At 47.2% G+C, this 24111-nt stretch overlaps 1 protein-coding gene across 2 annotated transcripts in view; it reads left to right on the top strand.

The window, feature by feature from the left end:
* Nucleotides 1-24111, top strand: part of RIC1 (RIC1 partner of RAB6A GEF complex) — a 212419-nt gene that overhangs the window by 118433 nt on the left and 69875 nt on the right. For both annotated transcript variants that reach the window (XM_075317531.1, XM_075317521.1), the window contains exons 10-12: nt 6702-6750; nt 7075-7218; nt 18585-18788. In XM_075317531.1, coding sequence (XP_075173646.1) covers nt 6702-6750; nt 7075-7218; nt 18585-18788 — 397 coding nt within the window. The remainder of the gene's footprint in view (nt 1-6701; nt 6751-7074; nt 7219-18584; nt 18789-24111) is intronic.

Below are 24111 nucleotides of genomic sequence, written 5' to 3'. Positions count from 1 at the left end.
CTCCACCTGTCACCCGCCGCCACGGACCCGCCACGGCTCCTACCACGGACTTGCCACGGCTCCCACCACGGACCCGCTACGTCTGACGCTACTAACCCTCCGCGGCTGCCAGAACAACCTCTGCCTCCCGTGACCCCGGTTCACCATCACTGCTGCCCCCCTCCGGTAAGACAACAGCGGATTATAAGACTGACCCCATATTTTTTTTTTTTTTTACCCTTTTTTTAGCTCTAAATTTGGGGTGCGCCTTATAAAACGAAAAATACGGTACTTTCCTTCTTTAGCTATGCTGTAAGTATGGTGGCCGGACAGTTTTAGAACTCTATTAATCTGCTGATTAACCTCTGCAGGTTAATAGAATTTTGAACATTGCAGGTTCCGCTTTTTAAGGCTTTTACTCTTTCAATAGAAGAGCATCAGGTGCATTCCTGTCTAGTAGACATAGCTGTGGACCCTCGGGAGACAATAGAAGACAGAAGCGGTATTAAACCCCTTCACTTTTGCACTCTACGTTACACTCAATGAGCACTATATGGTAAACTGAAGCTTTTGCACTGCTGATGATTCTGTAGCACTTGGCAGTGAAGCGTTTGAGTGCAATAGTACACTGTTTCTCACGTTTTGGGGTTTGTTTTTTTTTTGTATTTCATGAAAAAATGGTCCAAAAATTAGCTTTGTCATTTGTAATCAGGCAGACCGTTTTGTAAAGAACACGGACTTAAACTGATGATGTTGCTGTCAGAGGTAACTGCATCATGCTCTGACTGAGACAAGTGATGTGGTATATATTGCATAAAGCCCTACACCTTCTTCCCACTAATATGCTTACTGGCAGCAAAGGACGCCAATTATGACCTGCATTTGGTAGTACAAGTTTCCAAACAACTGGTGATGGTGTTGCTGTTGATTGCAGCTCCCACATTTTTGTTCATATTTTTTTTCTTTTACACTACTGTCCATTGCCATTCCCCCTTTAACCATAAATTTTGGATAGCCCTTTAAGTTTTGACAATCTTTTCAACCCCAGTTATTAAAATTGTGGCAATATGGATGTAACAAGATTTACTAGGGAGCTAGGCACATATGCAGAAAGCAAAATATGGCAGCAGGCCGCAGTATGTGTGGCATGTGCGATCTGTTAAATTGTTCTAGTAAAACACTTTTGCAAAAACAGATATGCTGTTAAAGGCCCATATTTTTGTTTGATTTATCAAAATTCAATTGTCTTCCCAAAAATGACGTAATAAGAAAATGCTCGATAGGTAGACGTTCATAAGTGTGGGCTGTATAGATGTAAAATTTGTCTAGTAATACAAATATATGCAAAAAAATATTTTTTGACGTGCACACTTTGCATAGTAGACAGCTATTAAATGTCTCAATCTTGAGGAATATTCTTTTTATACTTTTAAATAAAAACAATTTTTTCTCCTTTCGTAAAAAGAATTGGACAAGAAATGCAGCAACCCAGTGTATTCGCTTATGACAAGCATGTACACATTTTTTGACTGCTACGTATGTCAGATTAATTTTCTGTAAAAAGTAAAAATGCTGTTTTTGTACTTTTCTAGTATATTACGAATGAGGAGAAAAAAAAATGTATAATTGTAATTCAGCTGCAGTAGGACAGATGTCAACTACTCCTTATCACTGATCAATCACTCTTAAGCCCCCATCACATTTAACGACTTTCCAGCGATCCCGACAACGATACGACCTGATAAGGATCGCTGGTAAGTCGCTACATGGTCGCTGGTGTGATGTCACAGAGTCAGATCTTCCCAGCGATGCAGCAACGATAATGTGACCGTAGCGACCCGTATAACGATCTCCGAGGGCGTTGGGACCCATACATGGCTGTACGTGTCTGAGCTCTGAGTAGTCAACGAGGTCGTTGGTAATGCGTCAAACACACCGATGCATTCTGCCCAGCAGGACCTCGACGATCAAAAAATGGTCCAAGCCATTCCAACACGACCAGTGATCTCACAGCAGGGGCCTGGTCGCCGCAATGTGTCAAACCTAGCAAGATCGCTGGCGAGGTCGTTGTTGCGTCACAGAATCTGTGACTCGGCAGCGATCTCGCTATGTGTGAAGATACCTTTACTGCTGCTCTCCTATATAGCTTTCTTCCCCTATCAATTGAATCTCTGTATTATTCACAGGCTACTACACTCCTTCACCTCTGCAGTTGCAAAAGACATTACTGTCTATAGTAATAGAAACAAGAAGGCAAAGACCGAAACCATTGGATAAATGCTAAGTAGAGATGAGTGGACCTATGAAAGTTCGCTTTGGAGGGTTCAGCCAGACTTTAGATAAAGATCTGTTCTGAACCTGAACCTCATTGGAAGTAAATAATTGGGCAGTTCGGGTCTCCGCTCACATACAGCCAGCCATAAACAGAACACTTCAAGGGGGAGGGAGGGCGAGGTTTTTGGAGTTTTTTGTTTTTTTGGGGGGTTTTTTGGGGTTTTTGTTTTTTTTTCTTTTTGTACGCGCTACATCTGATTTTACTCCCAGTGCGAGCTGTTCAAACAGTGCAAGTGACTCGCTCTAGTGGTTTGCATACAAAAAGCGCCAGAACTAGAACACTGATTTTATTATTTTTTTTATTTATTTATAAAGTCTGTGTTTGGAACGAACACTGAAGTTTAAAGTTCGGGTCCGCTCATCTCTATTTCAGAGCTGTGAACTTCTAAATCACCCTAAAATGACTGCTGCATTTCCTGCCTAGGTTTTTGTACAGGCTATATAGTCTCTCCTGATTGGCATTGCAATACCATGTAATGTAATAGTGTAAAGGTATTATGGGGAATCCCTTGCTGTCATCTTGGGGCAATGTGAGCCTTCTGTGGCTGATTCAATGTTTTACAATATGTAAAATAGTGGCACGCATGAATAGCATTCCTAACTGTTTGAATTCGCTGAGACTTGCAAAATTCATCAAATATGACTCGGAATTTCATTTGCATTACTGTTACATATGATAAATATTATATTTCACTACATACTACACGTTATAAAAAAAAACCTACAAATATTGGGTACCATAATAACTTGCAGAATTTGTGGTTGTTTGGTGGTATTGTATATACATGACTCCCTAATTGATATGTCCCATAAATAGAGCTAAAAATATGATTTGACCCACATGAAACAAAACCTCATGTCACTACGCCAGTGAAAAGTGAATAAAGATTTTACCTTTTGAAAAGCTGTAAGGCAAAAACAACAAAAAATTGGCCGGTCAAATTTTTACAATGAACTGAACACGCGATGAATTAGTGGCTGCAGAGTGGAATGCAACTTTTTTTTTTTTTTTATTATTATTATTATTATTATTCTTTCCTTATTGGAGATGTTAGCAATCAAACTATTGGGCACCTAATGAGTTACCTTTTTAAGTCCAAGTTAGTGTTGTCAAATAGTTTTCACTGGGGTCGTGTACATCTTCTCCGAGTATGATACTGACCAATTATAGCCAGGCAGCATCAACTAGAGAAAAAAAGAGTACGCACCCACAGTAGCTTAGAGCAGGTTTCTCAGTGTTTGAGATCTAAAGGCCACTTCACACATAACGAGTTCGCTAACGACATTGTTGCTACGTCAGTTTCTGTGACGAAACAACGACTTTACCAGCGATCTCGTTATGTTTGACACGTACCAACGATCCGCCCCCTGCTGTGAGATCGTTGGTCGTTGCTGAATGTCCTGGGACCTTTTTGGCTCATTGGAGTCCTGCTGGGCAGGATGGATCTGTATGTTTCACACCTACCAACGATCTCGTTAACGACCTAGATGAGAACTTAAAGTGTGACATGTAGGCATGTAGTTGCGTCACCTTTTCCGCGCCCCCCCCTGCACCGATTGGTTGGCGTTGAGAACAGTAAGCAAACACTCGGGAACGAAAGAGGGATGAATCCGGGTGCGGATGCAGCTTCGATCCGAAAAGCAAGCAAGCAACCGGGAACAAAGTACGAATGAATCCGGGTGGAGTCGCAGGTTCTATCCTCAAAGCAAGGCTCAAAAAGGGACAAAGGATGAAGCAATACAAAGTTGCCTTCTAGGCCGGCCGCCTAATCAGAACGCAGTATTGGCCACCAATCGAAGCCGAGGGGTGTGGAAAAGGCGACGCATATGCATGCCTAAGTGGCTTACAGCGTCAAACACTACGTCCCTATTCGAGGTCGGAATCGTTACATAGCTGCTGTGTGACAGGGTCCCAACGAGATCGTTATACAGGTTACCGTTACTAAAGTTATTGGGAAAATGACTGTGTGACATCTCGCCAACGATTTAACAACGATCCCACCAACGATTTAACAACGATCCGGAAACTGTGATGTTGTAACGATCTCGTTAACGATCTCGTTATGTGTGACTGGAACTGAAAGCTGGTGTCACACTAAGCGACAGCGACAACGACGTCGCTGTTACTTCACCATTTTCGGTGACGTAACAGCGACCTTGTAAGTCGCTGTTCTGATCGCTGCTTAGCTGTCAAACACAGCAGAAGCAGCGATCATAACGTCGCTGTGCTACATGTGCAGAGAGCAGGGAGCCGCGCTTAGCGCTGGCTCCTTGCTCTCCTACAGTACACATCGGGTTAATTAACCCGATGTGTGCTGCAGCTACATGTCACAGTGCAGAGAGCAAGGAGCCGCGCGCACTGCTTAGCGCTGGCTCCTTGCTCTCCTTGCTACAGTATACATCGGGTTAATTACCCGATGCATACTGCAGCCACATGTCACAGTGCAGGAGCCGGCGCTGGCAGCAAGAGCGGAGGCTGGTAACCAGCGTAAACATCGGGTAACTAGGGAAAGGTCTTCCCTTGGTTACCCGATGTTTACGCTGGTTACAGCTTACCGCAGCTGCCAGTGCCGGCTCCTGATCGCTTCATTTCGTCGCTCTCTCGCTGTCACACACAGCGATGTGTGTGTCACAGCGGGAGAGTGACGACCAAAAAATGAAGCTGGACATTCAGCAACGACCGGCGACCTCACAGCAGGGGCCAGGTCGTTGCTGGATGTCACACACAGCGACAGCGACGGGACGTCGCTGCAACGTCACAGAAAATGGTGACGTAGCAGCGACGTCGTTGTCGTCGTCATGTGTGACACCAGCTTAAGGATGCAGCTCTAATCTCCTGCATGATTAGTAAGTGCTGGGAATAGAGAACAGATGACAAACACCTTTTCGGTAAGGTCATTATATCAACAGAGTAGACTGTCATTGTATGTCTCACACAGAAGTAAATTATAACCAAATTAATTAGAACAGGAGTATTAAACCAGAAAAAACAAAGAAAAACAACTCCTAAAATAGTTTTTTTATTAATATTAGTATTAAAATCATTGAGTATAAAAGCTAAATTGCTTCTAGTATCTGAATATTATAGATCAGTCACGTAAGGTGAGTGTGGAAGGTAGAGACGACTGGTGGGGTAAGTGATGGTAGTCTCTTAGCTATAGGTAAGCCAGCTAGATAGTTGTAGTTTAAAGGTAGTCGTCCAATGATTAGGGAATGGGGGGTTATCTCTCCCTCTCTTATTGCCTACATACCAGCGGAGGTGCACCATGAAGTTTTGGGTACCCCCCGATCCTCGTCGTCTCCCCCTAGTCTCTCCCTGCAACCTAGCAGTTGCCAAGCAGGCACCCACCACCAAGAAAAGATAATTTGTGCCAGTTGTCATAGGTCAAATATATTTTTACTTAGATTGCCATGAATATGGCAGCCAAAAAGCTGCACAGGCAAATGAGTCCGCACAGTCAAATTAGTACCTCTCACAGATAGATGGCACTGCGGGATTTACCTAGCCTGCAGCTGCATGGAAGACGACTTGCCCTGCATCATAGGCCACTGTTGTCGCTTTGAAAACTACAAGGTTATTACAACGTCCAAGAGGAAATACTTTTTGGATTGGATATGCAACCTTTGAATTCCCCTGATGAACCCCTAAGTGAACCCAAATAGGGGGGAAACGCGTCGGGATATGTCATTGGATGGTCTCAGCAGATAAGTCATCCCTGCTGGGGTTCCTTATGTTCTCTTTTTAGACTTTGTGATCACACATATTAGTAACATTTGTATATGACTGTGCGGACTCATTTGCCTGTGCAGTTTTTTGGCTGCCATATTCATGGCAATCTAAGTAAAAAATATATTTGACCTAGCGCTGTATCATTACATTTCACACATTGAAAAACCTGCTCTAAGCTATGGAGAGGGTATGTTACTTGTCCATTGTGCTCCTGTCTGCTTATTATTGGTCAGGGAGATGAAGTACACCCCACCAGTAAAAACTATCTGATAACACCCACTTGGACTTATCAAAAGTTAACTCATTGTCAAATACTTTGATTGCTAATACTGTATCTCTGCAATGGAAAGAGACCATTAAAAAAGTTTTATTCAGTTCTGTAGCCACTGTTACATTGTGAGACCATTTCAACATGAAACATTTGGTGAAAGGGAACGTTTTCCAGGGCTGGTCATTACGGTAAGTGGTTAAATTAAAAGTACTTTTCCCAATAATGTGTTTCTGAGAAATGTTTTGTACTTGTCTCCGTTTCCGTCATGAAGTTTCCCAGTAGCTGGTAGGGCATCTTTAAGGCACATTGTGCAGTTCAGTATGGTACAATATAATCGGTGACTGGTACATGTAGGTGGCTTCTAACACAAATTCATTACTGTTTCAGATACAGAGCAGATGGCACAAAGAAAGAATCTTTAAAAATCAGCTCAATGGTAATAAACATTTTTTACTTGACTTTTTCTACACCAGTTCTTGCATTTGCTTCCAATGGATGTTTGTGATAAATGATTTAGTAATTAGTATGGGTAACATCTTGAATCCATAGTGCCGGATAATTCCGCAGCATGCGTGTAAGGTTTTTATAACGTCTTCTACAGTAGCTTTGCTTCTCAGGTTTTGAATAAGGCTGACTAGTGTCATTCAGCATTGCCAGGTCTTGACAAGATCCTTATCATTTAAGGTGATTTTAATGAGTCGCCTTTATTTTTTAAACAAGTGAAAGGGATAGATAGATACACGTCTGTTGTTTATTGCAGAGCTGGGGACCTGAAGGCTACCACCTGTGGGCACTGGCATCGGAGTGCATCGGGCATGCAGCAAGTGACAAAACTGTACCCAAACAGTCTGGAATACTCCAATTCCAGTTTATTAAGAGTGCTCTTACAGTGAACCCATGCATGGTAAGTGAATTAAGTATGTGACACTGGCCTCAGCTCATGGCTAGACCTTAAAATGCGTTGTGTTTTTGTAATTTTTTTTTTTCATTTGCCATTTCAGTCTTAGGATACTTTACAGATCCCCATGTCCACTCATTCACAACCTAATCTCGTGTTTTGTTTGTGTCTGCCTGATAAATGCTGTTCAGTAGTGCATGTATTCTCAATGGCCAGTGTAAAATGTGTCCATTCTTGTACCACTTGTGTATCATTCCTTTTTATTTCAACTTGAAAAAAGAAATAACAGCAGTTCTCATTGCGGCTGCAGTGCTCAGATCACTGTTATTACACAGTTCAGCAGTTTGAGTCACATAGGATTAGATACATAGCTCAGCATTCAGTATCACATAAGATAGAGTCCTGTCAGCGGCGTACGTATCACTTATTATACCCCTCTCCTACCACTGTGACTGTGAACAAGGCTTAGGAAGAGCCGAAACATCTTATTTAATGTAACAGCTTTAAATTATTTTTGTTGCTCCACTTACCGTATTTTTCGAACTATAAGACGCACCGGACCATAAGACGCACCCTGGTTTTAGACGAGGAAAATAAAATTTTAAGAAAAAAATGTGGTCATGATACACTGTATGGGGCGAGGATCTGCTGCTGACACTGTTATGGGGGTAATGTCCCCAAATTCTCTACTAAGGTACCCCATCCTGGTAATGATCCTCCTGTCTTGAATATGTACCCCATCCTGGTATAAGCCCTTATCCTGCTATATGCCCCCATCCTGCTATATGCCCCCATCCTGCTATATGCCTTCATCCTGCTATATGCCTTCATCCTGCTATATGCCCCCATCCTGATATATACTGCCATCCTTGTATATGCCCTTATCCTGCTATATACCCCCCATCCTGCTATATGCCCCCATCCTGATGTATACTGCCATCTTTATATATATACTGCCATCCTTGTATATGCCCTTATCCTGCTATATACCCCCATCCTACTATATAGCCTGTAGCCTGTATCACATACAAAAAATAAACGTTTATACTCACCTTTCCTCGCTCCATGCAGTATTGCTTCTCCCCCTGTCTGTGGCGGCAGCAGCGCCGCTGTTCTGTGTGGAGCAGTCACGGTCACTTCCCTGCAGCACCGCTCGTCCTCTTGTCTGCCGGTCAGCTGACCTGCGTGACTAGCGGCGCGTACAGCGATGACGTCATCGCTGTGCTCACCGCTCTCTGCACAGATCAGCTGACCGGCGGACGGGAGGACATCGCGAAGCTGCACAAAAGTGGCCGGTGAGTGTACCGTACTTATTCACTGCCCCCTGCGCTGATGATGATGCGCGGGGAGCAGTGAATACAGCCGCACATGATCACTCCAGGCTGTAGTTGTCAGGGGTGATCACGTGGGCTGGCTGTTTAGTATGCGCGCACCCCCTGCCCATCACCCCGCCCACCTGTCAGCGCCGGCTTCTGTGCTGAGAGATGAAGGGCGGGATGATGGGCGTGCATATGTAATGAGCGGGCCCACATGGTCACGGCAGGTGCTGCCACAGCCTGCTCGTGCCCCCGATGGCCCGCTCCACCGCAGCACCTTCATTCCCGGCCGCAGACCTACATTCAGACCATAAGACGCACCCCCCACTTTCCCCCAACATTTGGGGGAAAAAAGTACGTCTTATGGTCCGAAAAATACGGTACCTTTTTAAATGCAAAGCTGTTTTTTAATGTTTTTGATGAATCCACATATAAGCACCTCTAACTCTCTTAACCGAGTACTGAACTTTTATTACTCCGCAAACTGTATCACACATGGCAGCATTTGATACACGGCTCTCTGAGCAATTCCTGTGAGCTGAGCAGTTATGTCATTCCGGCGCTCAGATCAGAGTAATGAGTTCTCGCCAGGTCTGAGCATTAGCCCTGGGGTAGTGATTTCGTCCAGTAATGTCTACTCGCCACTGGATGAAGTCGCTGCTATAGCCATGGTGCTGGACCTGTGCTCACTGCTCATTACTATGATTTAAAGAGAACGCACCATCAGGATTATCGTATATAAAGTAAAGCCAGTGCTATTCTGGCACTAGGATGCTGAATGTAAGCATACCTTTTGTTCTGAGATTGGAGGTTTTATTTCACAAATATGTGCAAGTAAGTTCCAGTAATGCACTGCTATTTGATTGACGGCAGCTACAGAATATCTAATAGGTGAGAAAAACAGTAAATTGCCAGCTCAACAGTATAGGAACAAACTCCCTGGGTGAAAGCTGGAATTTTCTTCATTATCTAATAGGTGGGTTGAGTTTTGTTATGTATTCCCACCCCTGTCTGCTGCCTGTCCTTGGTAATGTTAGGCTATGTGCGCACATTGCGTTTTTCGCGGCGTTTTTGCGCATTTTTCTGGTGCATTTTTGGGCTCAAAACTACATGACTTTGCTTCCCCAGCAAAGTCTATGACTTTTCATTTCTTTGTCGCTCCATTGGGAGACCCAGACAATTGGGTGTATAGGCTATGCCTCCGGAGGCCGCACAAAGTATTACACTAAAAGTGTAAAGCCCCTCCCCTTCTGCCTATACACCCCCCGTGCTCCCACGGGCTCCTCAGTTTTTTGCTTTGTGCGAAGGAGGCAGACATGCACGCATAGCTCCACAGCTTGTCAGCAGCAGCTGCTGACTATGTCTGATGGAAGAAAAGAGGGCCCTTAACAGGGCCCCCAGCATGCTCCCTTCTCACCCCACTCTTGTCGGCGGTGTTGTTAAGGTTGAGGTATCCATTGCGGGTACGGAGGCTGGAGCCCACATGCTGTTTTCCTTCCCCATCCCCCCTAGGGCTCTGGGTGAAGTGGGATCCTAATCGGTCTCCAGGCACTGAGACCGTGCTCCATCCACAGCTCCTGAGGACTCTGCTGGATAGGAGCCGAGTATCGTTCAGGGACATGGCCCTGCTACTTTGAGGTACTCTGTGTCCCCGTGGGGACCGCGCACAGCAACACTCCAGCATTGCTGGGTGTGCTAGTGCACCGGGGACCGCGGCGCTGACCGCGTTTGTGCCATTACACACTGCAGCGTCGCTGAGTGTGTTAGTGTATGGGGACTACCGCGCTGACCGCCGCTGCCATTGTTATCACTGCGGCGCGGCTGGGACTGTTAGTGCGCCGGGGACTTCCGCGCCGACCGCGCTTATACGGCGGCCGCGCTTATAACTCGAGTCCCCGGCTTTTGCGGCCTAGTCTCTTTTTCCTCCCGCCCCCAGGCCTGCCAGTCAGGGGAAGGGCGGGACGCTGTACAGGACGGCAGCACTGAGGGCTGGAGCATGCTTTGCATACTCCACCCCCCTCACTGTGCACAGTGGGGCACCAGTTCCCGCACTTTCTGGGTCACGCCCACGGCTCCCTCCTCTCCTCAGGACGCCGGCAGCCATTCCTGTCAGCTCCTCTGACGCTGCAGAGGGGAGACAAGCTCTGGGAGACCCAGGCAGGGATTCTGGTGGCCACATAACCGCTTTAAGCGGGCGGTAAGCAGCACCTGAGGTGCTGGCCCCACTTGTGCAGAAGTGTAGTTATAGATTATATGTTTATAGGCTATACTTTACACTGTATGGTGCACGGTTGATTCTGGCTATATACCCTATTGTGTTGCTCAGGGTAGACAACAGCATGGCGCCCACAAGAAGCAGGGGTGCCAAAACACAGGCTTACTATGCTGCCTGCGCCGCATGTACGACCTCGCTACCGGCAGGTTCCACTGACCCTCATTGTGTGCACTGCTCGGCCCCTGTGGCACTTACTCAGCCGGAGCCTCTGCTAAGGGGGGCCCAGGGGGAACCACCTGCTAACACTGTCCAGGTGACAGGGACGGAGTTTACAGTTTTTACTGAAAGACTTTCTGAGACTATGGCTAAGATTCTAGAAGCCTTGCAGTCCAGACCGGTATCTCAGACCATGGCCACTGTGGAATCATTGCCCCCTGGTTCCCCTCAGTTGGAACAACAATGTTCCCCCGGGGTGTCTCATAGATCCCAGGGTGAGGTCTCTGACACGGACCGCAGCCCCAGACCGCCTAAGCGAGCTTGCTGGGAAATCCCCTCGACCTCATCACATTGTTCAGGGTCTCAGAGGGAGGACTCTCTGTATGATGAAGCGGGGGTAGCTGATCAGGATTCTGATCCTGAGGCCGCTCTCAACCTTGATACTCCTGATGGTGACGCCATAGTGAATGATCTTATCGCGTCCATAAATCAAATGTTGGATATTTCTCCCTCGGCTCCTCCAGTGGAGGAGTCAGCCTCTCAGCAGGAGAAATTCCGTTTCAGGTTCCCCAAGCGTACAACGAGTATGTTTCTGGATCACTCAGACTTCAGAGAGGCAGTCCAGAAACACCGAGTTTGTCCAGATAAGCGTTTTTCCAAGCGCCTTAAGGATACACGTTATCCCTTCCCCCCTGACGTGGTCAAGGGCTGGACTCAGTGTCCCAAGGTGGATCCTCCAATCTCCAGACTGGCGGCTAGATCCATAGTTGCAGTTGAAGATGGGGCTTCGCTCAAGGATGCCACTGACAGACAGATGGAGCTCTGGTTGAAATCCATCTATGAAGCTATCGGCGCGTCTTTTGCGCCAGCATTCGCAGCCGTATGGGCACTCCAAGCTATTTCAGCGGGTCAAGCGCAAATTGACGCACTCACACGTACGTCTGCGCCGCAAGTGGCGTCCATAACTTCTCAAACGTCGGCATTTGCGTCCTACGCTATTAATGCTGTCCTGGACTCTGCGAGCCGTACGGCGGTTGCAGCCGACAATTCGGTGGCAATCCGCAGGGCCTTGTGGCTACGGGAATGGAAGGCAGATTCGGCTTCCAAAAAGTGCTTAACCGGTTTGCCATTTTCTGGCGACCGTTTGTTTGGTGAGAGGCTGGATGAAATCATCAAACAATCCAAGGGAAAGGAAACATCCTTACCCCAGGCCAAACCAAAATTACCCCAACAGAGGAGGGGACAGTCGAGGTTTCGGTCCTTTCGGGGTACGGGCAGGTCCCAATTCTCCTCGTCCAAAAGGCCTCAGAAGGATCAGAGGAACTCCGATCTATGGCGGTCTAAGTCACACCCTAAAAAGACCGCCGGAGGTGCCGCTACCAAGGCGGCTTCCTCATGACTTACGGCCTCCTCACACCGCATCCTCGGTCGGTGGCAGGCTCTCCCGCTTTTCCGACATTTGGCTGCCACAGGTAAAAGACCGTTGGGTGAGAGACATTCTGTCTCACGGTTACAAGATAGAGTTCAGCTCTCGTCCTCCGACTCGATTTTTCAGAACATCTCCGCCTCCCGAGCGAGCCGATGCTCTTCTGCAGGCGCTGGGCACTCTGAAGACAGAAGGAGTGGTGGTCCCTGTTCCTCTTCAGCAACAGGGTCACGGTTTTTACTCCAACCTGTTTGTGGTTCCAAAGAAGGACGGGTCTTTCCGTCCTGTCCTGGACCTAAAACTGCTCAACAAACACGTAAAGACCAGGCGGTTCCGGATGGAATCCCTCCGCTCCGTCATCGCCTCAATGTCCCAAGGAGATTTCCTTGCATCGATCGATATCAAAGATGCTTATCTCCACGTACCGATTGCTCCAGAGCATCAGCGCTTCCTGCGCTTCGCCATAGGAGACGAACACCTTCAGTTCGTGGCACTGCCGTTCGGCCTGGCGACAGCCCCACGGGTTTTCACCAAGGTCATGGCTGCAGTAGTTGCGGTCCTCCACTCTCAGGGACACTTGGTGATCCCTTACTTAGACGATCTGCTGGTCAAGGCTCCCTCTCAAGAGGCATGCCAGCACAGCCTCACCGCTACTCTGGAGACTCTCCAGAGTTTCGGGTGGATCATCAATTTTCCAAAGTCAAATCTGTCACCGGCCCAATCGCTGACATATCTTGGCATGGAGTTTCATACCCTCTCAGCGATAGTGAAGCTTCCACTGATCAAGCAGCGTTCACTACAGACGGGGGTGCAATCTCTCCTTCAAGGTCAGTCACACCCCTTGAGGCGCCTCATGCACTTCCTGGGGAAGATGGTGGCAGCAATGGAAGCAGTCCCTTTTGCGCAGTTTCATCTGCGTTCTCTTCAATGGGACATCCTACGCAAATGGGACAGGAAGCCGACGTCCCTCGACAGGAATGTCTCCCTCTCTCAGGCAACCAAAGCTTCCCTTCGGTGGTGGCTTCTTCCCACTTCATTATCGAAGGGGAAATCCTTCCTACCCCCATCCTGGGCGGTGGTCACGACGGACGCGAGTCTGTCAGGGTGGGGAGCAGTCTTTCTCCACCACAGGGCTCAGGGTGCGTGGACCCAGCAAGAGTCCTCACTTCAGATCAATGTTCTGGAGATCAGGGCAGTGTATCTTGCCCTGAAAGCGTTCCAGCAGTGGCTGGAAGGCAAGCAGATCCGAATTCAGTCGGACAACTCCACCGCGGTGGCTTACATCAACCACCAAGGAGGGACACGCAGTCGGCAAGCCTTTCAGGAAGTCCGGCGGATTTTGATGTGGGTGGAAGCCACGGCCTCCACCATCTCCGCAGTTCTTATCCCAGGCGTGGAAAACTGGGAAGCAGATTTTCTCAGTCGCCAGGGCATGGACGCAGGGGAATGGTCCCTTCACCCGGACGTGTTTCAGGAGATCTGTTGCCGCTGGGGGATGCCGGACGTCGACCTAATGGCGTCCCGGCACAACAACAAGGTCACGGCATTCATGGCACGTTCTCACGATCACAGAGCTCTGGCGGCAGACGCCTTAGTTCAAGATTGGTCGCAGTTTCAACTCCCTTATGTGTTTCCTCCGCTGGCACTATTGCCCAGAGTGTTACGCAAGATCAGGGCCGACTGCCGCCGCGCCATCCTCGTTGCTCCAGACTGGCCGAGGAGGTCGTGGTACCCGGATCTGTGGCATCTCACGGTCGGCCAACCGTGGGCACTGCCAGACCGACCAGACTTGCTGTCTCAAGGGCCGTTTTTCCATCTGAATTCTGCGGCCCTCAACCTGACTGTGTGGCCATTGAGTCCTGGATCTTAGCGTCTTCAGGATTATCTCAAGAGGTCATTGCCACTATGAGACAGGCCAGGAAACCAACGTCCGCCAAGATCTACCACAGGACGTGGAAAATATTCCTGTCGTGGTGCTCTGCTGGGGGTTTTTCTCCCTGGCCATTTGCATTGCCCACTTTTCTGTCCTTTCTTCAGTCCGGATTGGAAAAGGGTTTGTCACTCGGCTCCCTTAAGGGACAAGTCTCTGCGCTCTCTGTGTTTTTTCAGAAGCGCCTGGCCAGACTTCCACAGGTACGCACGTTCCTGCAGGGGGTTTGTCACATCGTCCCTCCTTACAAACGTCCGTTGGAACCCTGGGATCTGAACAGGGTGCTGATGGTTCTTCAGAAACCACCGTTCGAGCCAATGAGGGATATTTCTCTCGCACGCCTTTCACAGAAAGTGGTTTTCCTAGTAGCAGTCACTTCACTTCGGAGAGTGTCTGAGCTGGCAGCTCTGTCATGCAAAGCCCCCTTCCTGGTGTTTCACCAGGACAAGGTGGTTCTGCGTCCGGTTCCGGAATTTCTCCCTAAGGTGGTATCCCCCTTTCATCTCAATCAGGATATCTCCTTACCCTCTTTTTGTCCTCATCCAGTTCACCAATGTGAAAAGGATTTGCACTTGTTAGATCTGGTGAGAGCACTCAGACTCTACATTTCTCGTACGGCGCCCCTGCGCCGGTCGGATGCACTCTTTGTCCTTGTCGCTGGCCAGCGTAAAGGGTCACAGGCTTCCAAATCAACCCTGGCTCGGTGGATCAAGGAACCAATTCTCGAAGCTTACCGTTCTGCTGGGCTTCCGGTTCCCTCAGGGCTGAAGGCCCATTCTACCAGAGCCGTGGGTGCGTCCTGGGCTTTGAGGCACCAGGCTACGGCTCAGCAGGTGTGTCAGGCGACTACCTGGTCGAGCCTGCACACTTTCACGAAACACTATCAGGTGCATACCTATGCTTCGGCAGATGCCAGCCTAGGTAGGTGAGTCCTTCAGGCGGCGGTTGCCCATCTGTAGGACGGAGCCGTTCCGGCTCTATTATGAGGTATTATTTACCCACCCAGGGACTGCTTTTGGACGTCCCAATTGTCTGGGTCTCCCAATGGAGCGACAAAGAAGAAGGGAATTTTGTTTACTTACCGTAAATTCCTTTTCTTCTAGCTCCAATTGGGAGACCCAGCACCCGCCCCTGTTTTTTTTTTTTTTTTTTTTTTTTTTGTGTACACATGTTGTTCATGTTGAATGGTTTCAGTTCTCCGATATTCCTTCGGATTGAATTTTTTTTTTCCTCCTTCTTGGTTTTGCACCAAAACTGAGGAGCCCGTGGGAGCACGGGGGGTGTATAGGCAGAAGGGGAGGGGCTTTACACTCTTAGTGTAATACTTTGTGCGGCCTCCGGAGGCATAGCCTATACACCCAATTGTCTGGGTCTCCCAATTGGAGCTAGAAGAAAAGGAATTTACGGTAAGTAAACAAAATTCCCTTCTTTTGCTGTCTGCACACAACTGTTTTTCAGCTGCGTTTTTTAGCTTAAAAAAAAAATGGCCATGTCAATTCTTTCCTGCGGTTTCCCCCCATGCAATGCATTGCAAAAACACAGAAAAACGCAGAGATCAAAAACGCTGTAAAAACTCATGCGTTTTTTCCGGTGCGTTTTTTGCTTGTTTTTAGCGGCCAAAAATGCAGCGTAAAAAAAAAAGCAGCATGCACACACCGCTTTAGACTGTATGGGCTGCATTTCGAACACGTTCCTGTGTCACATGACAGAAATTACTCATACCTGGAAGGAGCCCATACAGTCTAGCATCTACAAAGCAAGGCAACAGAGAGGGGCGGGAATAGATAGCAAAACCCCACCCACCTATTAGATGTTCTGTAGCTTCTATCAATCAGTTGTACATTTCTGTAACTTGCGTGTACTTCTGAAATGAAACATTTAATCTCTGAACAAAAAGTATGCATACATTCAGCATCCTAGTGCCAGTATAGCACTGGCTTTACTTTTATATATGAAAATCCTGATGATTCGTTCCCTTTGAGAAAGGAGCTGCAATCACTTGACTACTCCACCCAGATCACTAATTACTGGTAAGCACAAGTGTGGGCATCGGGACTGCGGTGGTGACCTCCTCTAGCGATGTCATGTCAATGGATGAAATCACCTCTATAGCGCTGGTGCTCAGACCTGTGCTCACTGCTCATAAGGCTGGGGCCACACGGGGACTACTGCGATCCCCTTGCATGACACTCTGCTCGTGCTGGCAGTATAGCAGAGCCGAGTATCATGCGTGTGTCCTTGCAACTGAGGTCCGTTCGTGTGAGCAGACCTCAGCTGCGGGGGCGGGCTGGCTCTCAGGAGGGGAGGGAGGGATTTCTCTCCCTCTCTCCTGCGTAGCCGGCTATTGGCATTCTCGCACTCCACTAGCGGTACACCGGTGTACCGCGAGTGCAGTGCGATTTTTCTCTCGCCCCATTCACTTGAATGGGTGCGAGAGAAAGAGTCTCGGATTACAATCGCAGCATGCTGCGATTGTTTTCTCAGTCCGATTAGGGCTGAGAAAATAATCGCTCATGTGCGCTGTCACACAGGCTAGAATTGGTCCGAGGGGAATGCGATGTTTTATCGCACTCCACTCGCACTGTTTTTCTCGCCGTGTGGCTTAGGCCTTATTCTGATCTGAGCAGTCACAATGACATGATTGCTCCACTCAGATCACTGTCAATACTGGTGATAGAGGGGAAATTGTAGCCAGCACATAACACTGGACATCAATAAAATGACTGGGCTCCACCAACAACTGTGAACTGGGTATGCCAGTGCGCTTGACCAGTTCACAGAGAAAGCCATCATAGCATAGAAGATGGCTTTGGTCATTGAGCACAGTCCCCTTTCTCCTAGAACTGCCATATTTGCAGTGTATCATAAGCATTGTGCTCTGACAACTAATCACTGAGAGCTGCTATTTATCTTCACTGGTGTTTTGAGTTATGAAGAACAAAGTTATACCGTTTAAAAAAGACAATATCAAATCATACCTTAAGTTTAGAGATTGGATGCTGCATTTCAGAAAAATCCTTTATCAAGGCTTCAGAAATGATGTAATTGATGCAGTGGCTTGAGCATTGGGGTGGGACTCTGTGGGTTGGTCCTCTGGAATTATTCCTCCTCCAGCTTTGTCTCCTTTTCTGTATTTCAATTTTGCACCACCATTTCTGATGTTGGGGGCGCGTGCACATTGCAAGTGTGACATTGTCTTCAACAAAATAGCACTGGAATCGGCGCGTGCACATACCGCTATCTCCGGTGCCATTTTACCAAGGACACTGTGGAGATGACTGAGTAGCGGCATATGCTGATGTAAAAAAAAACCCCTCTATCTGTGCATGTGCCACAACCGCTCACATTAGCCTCCACATTGTCTTCAATAAATTGGCACCCAAGATCGCTGTATGCGCATGCGTCGGCCTCATTTTTTGAAGACAAAGTCACACTAGCAATGCGCACACGTCGTCAACATCAGCAATGGCGGTGGTGACGCAAAATTTAAATACAGAAAAGCAGGCAAGGCAGGAGGAGCAATCATTCCAAAGAACCAGACCCACAAAGACTCGCCTTGATACATAAGCCACTGCATCAATGACGCTTTGCATCTGCATCTGAAGCTTTGATAAAGGATTTTTCTGCAATCAAGCAGACCATCTCTAAAGTGAAGGTATGATTTGAATCGGCATCCTAGCACCAGTATGTCACTACCTTTACTTAATATGTGAAAAAACTGCTGGTTGGTTCCTTTTTAATGGTTTTTATCACAACATTGACAAATATCAGCATTACAATTTTTGGAGAACAATGTAAATTGGTTTATTTTTATTTAAATGATAATTTAACTGTTCATCCGAGGGGATAATCTCTTCCTATATCAACCATCAGTTCTGTTTTGTTGGGGTTTTTTTTTTTTTCACTTACTAATTTTCTTACTTGATATTGCATAATTTTTTGGAATTTGCATCAGGTCACTTAATCTAATCTCAATATGTTTAATTTTAAATTGTAGATTTGTAATCTCTATTTTTTTTCCTTATTTCATATGACATTATTAAATAAATATACACGCGCACACACACACTGGACAAATGGATAGATATAAATATGTACTTGATGCTATGATTGCAAGAGAGTACTGTGAATCTGTACCTAATCCAGTGTCAGTAGTAAAATCGCCCCTTTGTCCTCAGTATTTCAATATTTAGCATCCATTTATCTTATTTTAACATATCAAAAAATTTGGAAAACTGTATTTTAATAAACTGCTGTATTTTCTTACAGAGCAACCAAGAGCAAGTGTTGCTTCAAGGAGAGGATCGCTTGTACTTGAACTGCGGAGATGCGACTCAGACTCAGCATGTTCGAGGCTCTTCATCACATCCTGAGCACAAGTCTATACGTGACAGAAGTCAATTTCCTGTAGGAAATGTAGATTCTCAGGGCTTAAGCACTTTACTGGGCCATAGACACTGGCATGTTGTGCAGGTATGTTGCTTCAATAAGGATAGAAATCATTTTTATACTATTTTCTATGTGCATGAGGGGGACATCTGTAAGATAAATACTCCTATAAATGTTTCGTGTGAAGCTCCATGTGGAATAGCTGCTTGGAGATTAAAAATAGCATCAGAAAATGACCTATAGTTACATGAAATGTGGGGCCCATTACACTGTATGATGGGCTATGTGGGGTCCACTACACTGTATGATGGGCTATGTGGGGCCCATTATACTGTGTGGAGTGCTATGTGGGGCCCATTATACTGTGTGGAGGACTATGTGGTGCCCATTATACTGTGTAAAGGACTATGTGGGGCCCATTATACTGTGTAAAGGACTATGTGGGGCCCATTATACTGTGTAAAGGACTATGTGGGGCCCATTATACTGTGTGGAGGACTATGTGGGGCCCATTATACTGTGTGGAGGAATATGTGGGGCCCATTATACTGTGTGGAGGGCTATGTGTGGCCCGTTATACTGTGTGGAGGGCTATGTGGGGCCCGTTATACTGTGTGGAGGGCTATGTGGGGCCCGTTATACTGTGTGGAGGACTATGTGGGGCCCATTATTTTGTATGAAGGACTATATGGCCCCCATTATACTGTATGAAGGACTGTGGGGCCATTATTTTGTATGGAGGACTAAGTGAGACCCATAATACTGTGTGGAGAGTGGTGTAGATATCACAGTTGAGGATCACCATACTTTGACAGAGGGATCGAGTGGGAAGATTTCAGTAGGTTCATCATACCTTGCTTGTGGAGGAATTAACTGGGAGGGTATTATACTGTGTATGGAGGACACGTTTGTTGGCATTATACTATATGGGGGCAATGAAAGGGTAATCTAGGGGCTTCAAAGGAGGAAACATATTTGTAATGGTTGCAAAGTTGAGCTATGTTTTTCTGCGACTCCACCGTATTTTGTTTTCTTTGTGGGGGAGACCCATGATTTCTATTTACACCACTGCACGTGAGGAAAGTCCCAATGCTCCAGTCTTGTGATCTGACTCTTAAAACCTATTAATTAAAATGTACTTTGTGGGGAAACCCCTTTGTTTGTTTCCATTTGAAAAAGTTCATTGTTAGGGTATGTGCACACGTTGCTTTTTTTTCCGCGCGGAAAAAAACGCACCCTCTGGCAGAGGGGAGAATTGTAAACAATGCTTTTTGAGAAACAACGCATCGAAAACGCATGCGTTTTTCATGCGTTTTTCATGCGTTTTTCATGCGTTTTTCATGCGTTTTTTTAGGTGCGTTTTTTAAGACTTGTCAGTGATAATAAAGTTGGTTGAACACAGACCTTTGGAAAAAAAAACCTGTGATGTCATTTCCTTCTCCACATTCTGTTTGGATAAATGGGAGCGCTTGGAATGGAAGGAGCACCATTTGAATTTTGGAAAAGTTGAAATAAACTTCGCGCACCAAGCCCCTTAGGTACCTATACGTCAGAAAACCCCCACAAGTGACCCCATTTTGGAATCTGCACCCATCAAGGATTTTATTCAGGAGTATATTAAGCATTTTGAATCCACAGCTACTTCCCCCAAAATGTTGCTGTAGCAACAATATTCTCACTTTTAGGCCCGCTTCACATGTCAGTGAAAAACACTGACGTTTTTCACTGGCGTGTAAAACACGCACATGTCCCTCCGTGTGCCGTGAATCACGGCACACGTGGGTTGTCTAAGTGCAATCCGGGCTCCGTTCTCCGTGGCCCGTGATTGCACTTAGAGATTAACTCACCTGCACCCGCTCCCGCTCTCCATGGTGCTGATCGCTCACGCGGTGCAGCATCCGGCCGGCGCTGACCCCCGCAGCAGCTGGTTCCGGGTTGGCTGTGTCGTGCATCATGAATATGCGCGACAATAATGAGCCGGCACAGAAGGAACAGGGAGGACGGGCTGCAGAGGACATCACTGGAGCCGGGTGAGTTAAAATGTTTTTTATTTTAAAAGCACGTTTTTTTCTGGCACGTGTTTCACGGATCACACCACTGCGTGGTCCGTGGGACATCAGTGATGCCAGAAAAAAATGGACATGTCTCCGTGCGGCAATCACGCACACGCGGGTACGCCGCATGGAGACACGTGCAGTGAAAAATCACTGACGTGTGAGCAGACCCATTCATTATAATGGGTCTGCGTATGTCAGTGATCCTGGTACGTTTAAAAAAAAGCACAAACGTCCCAGAATCACTGACGTGTGAAAGGGGCCTAAGGCTATGTGGCCATGATCCAGCGACACGGCGTCTAGTACACAGTGCCAGCCTTCCTGCAGCTGCCCATGCCCACGATTTGGGTTCAGGCTGCTGTGGAGCTCTATGCTACCTGCAGAGAACACTCGTCTCCGCAGCATAAATTGACATGCTGAGGCTCAGGAAGCCACGCTACCGGTCAGTTTATGCTGCGGAGAAAAGAAGCACAGTGGGCATGGGATCTCCAAAAATCCTTCCACTGTGCTTCTACTGCACAACGCAGCGTTATGGACGCAGGGAAAACACTCAGCGCCCATAACGCTGCAAACCCTGATTGTGGACACACAGCCTAAAAAGCGTCAATGGATGAAGGGATGTCAAATATATAGAACGTCCTACCCCCGCCAGCATATTCTAAGCTGGCACCTTTAGTACCTTTCATGTGGCACTAAAGGGTGCCTAGCTTAGTATTTATCCAATAAAAAAAAAAAAAAATGGCGTGGGGTCCCCCCTATTTTTGATAGCCAGTCAGGGTAAAGCAGACAGCTGTAGCCTGCAAACCACAGCTGGCAGCTTCATCTTGGCTGGTGATCAATTTGGAGGGCTCCCCATGTTTTTTTTTTTATTTATAAATAAAGAATAAAAAAAAAAATAACGTGGGGTCCCCCCAAATTAGATCACCAGCCAAGGTGAAGCTGACAGCTGGGGTCTGGTATTCTCAGGGTGGGAAGAGCCATGGTTATTGGACTCTTCCCAGCCTAAAAATAGCAGGCCGCAGCCGCCCCAGAAGTGGCGCATCCATTAGATGCGCCAATCCTGGCGCTTCGCCCCAACTCATCCCGCGCCCTGGTGCGTTGGCTAACGGGGTAATAAATGGGGTTGATACCAGATGTGTAATGTCACCTGGCATCAAGCCCAGCAATTAGTGATGTCACGGCGTCTATCAGACACCCGACATAACTAATTGACAGTAAACAAAAGCAAAAAAAGACAACAAAAAATGTTTTATTAGAAAAAACACTCCCCAAATCATTCCCTTGTTCTCCAATTTAATTAAAAAAAATGGGTCCGCAGAAATCCATATGGATGTCCCACGTCGCCTCTGGACCTTCTAGAATATGGGGGCACGTTCAGGAAACGTATCCCCCGTTTTCTAGGAGGGCAGACCCTCCATTTGAGGAGAGTGGGTGCAAAAATCTGCACCCACTCTCCCCGGGTCACAGCTGCAGAGTGCGAGCAGCCAGCACAGCTCACACTGAACACTGTGCTGGCTGTCAGCTGCTCTGCACATGTGACCGGCCACCGTGCACTGTGAAGGAGGAGGGGGCCGCGGGGGATCAGCGCTGCGACCGGACAGGTATGTATGACACCGGGGGGAATAGGGGGTGAACGGGCAGGGCCTGGGGAACAGTTTTCTGTCGCATGTGTTATTGCACATGCGACAGAAATCATAGGAGCAGGGCGGCCGATGCGCTACTGTGCGCGCGGCCATGTTGGATTTTCGGGAGGGGGGTCGGGGCGGGCACTTTGGCGACACCGGGGGCTTTGCCAGGAAGTGAGGTCAACAGGAAGCCTCTTGACCTCACTTCCAGGTAAATGCCTGTGTTCTGGCGTGCCGACAAAGGCCGCGGACCGCAACAAAAAAGCAGGTCCATGCGGTGTAGCTGCGTTCTGACCCCACATCATTGATTTCAATGGGGGAGAGAACGCAGCTACACCGCACAAAAGAAGTGACATGCTGCTTTTCTTTCCGCACCGATTTTTGGCATCCAAAACGCTGCGGAAAGAAACGCAGCATGTGCACTGATTTTTCAGCTTTCCCATACACTTTGCTGGGAAAGCTGAACGCATGCAATTTGCCACTGAAACGCTGCGGTTCAAAACGCAGCGTTTCCGCGGTAAAAAACGCATCGTGTGCACACAGCCTTATATTTAATGATAAGGAAAAACTTCCTCCATTGTAAACTTTTTTAATGAATCTTAAGGTTTGCCCACGACTTTGTTCAAGTTTTTAATTTTGGCCAATCAGTGTATCGGCGTTTGCCATCCCTGTCTTGTCCTAGTCTGTTGAAATCCAATATCTGCCATTATGCTGCCCCTATACACATTAGATCATGGGCCAAAAATATGTCCAGCTTAATGTAATTTGTGGGGAGTTCTTCTCTGTAGCTTACTTTTAGAAATGCTTGTGCTGTAAGAATATGTTCAGACTTGTGTGAAGTTTAGAAGAGGTGGGGGTGTTTGGAGTTAAATCTCACAGTACTGTTGTGTAACTGGAGCCTGCAGCATTCCAGCATTACCGTAGGGTTTTCTTTTCATGACCCATTACAATGTCCTTTGTGTGAAAACAGCTTTTCATCTCTATAGTCGATTCATGGAGCTCAAAGTAAAATACGGTATATGGAAGAGCTCGCCATGCGATGGAGTGTCTGTTGCTTTTTGTCCACTCATAGCTGTTTTGTTGGGACATTGTCCTAGTCCTGGACCAGTCTAGATTTGTCCACTGGTATCATTTGAATGGGAAGAATGTATAACATTCAGCTTAGAGTTGAGGTAAAAGGCAAACTCGTGATGTGTGCTTACATAGTGATTTTATCTTTAATGTCAAAATTGTTACACATTTTCTGTCTTCCTCAGTTCAAATTTGTGGTTACATGTCGACAACATAGGCCATGGATAAACACTAAGTGGCCATTTTAAAGGGTGCTTTACACGCTGCGACATCGCTAACTATATATCGTCAGAGTCACGTCGTTAGTGACGCACATCCGGCGCCGTTAGTGACATCGCAGCGTGTCACACCAAGGAGCAACGATCAACGATCGCAAAAACGTCAAAGATCGTTGACACGACACTCTTTTTCATAATATCGTTGGTGGTGCATGCCGCTGGTTTTTCATCGTTCCTGCAGCATCACACCGCTATATGTGTGACACCGCAGGAACGACGAACATCTCCTTACCTGCGTCCACCAGCAATGAGGATGGAAGGAGGTGGGCGGCATGTTCCGGCCGCTTATCTCCGCCCATCCTCTGCTATTGGGCATCCGCTTAGTGACGCCGCTATGATGCCGAACGCACCTCCCCCTTGAAGGAGGGATTGTTTGGCG

Source organism: Anomaloglossus baeobatrachus, chromosome 1 (genome assembly GCF_048569485.1).
Source record: "Anomaloglossus baeobatrachus isolate aAnoBae1 chromosome 1, aAnoBae1.hap1, whole genome shotgun sequence".
NCBI lineage: Eukaryota > Metazoa > Chordata > Amphibia > Anura > Aromobatidae > Anomaloglossus > Anomaloglossus baeobatrachus.
The sequence above is the reverse complement of the archived record's forward strand: the minus strand, read 5'-3'. Positions and strand labels throughout refer to the sequence as shown.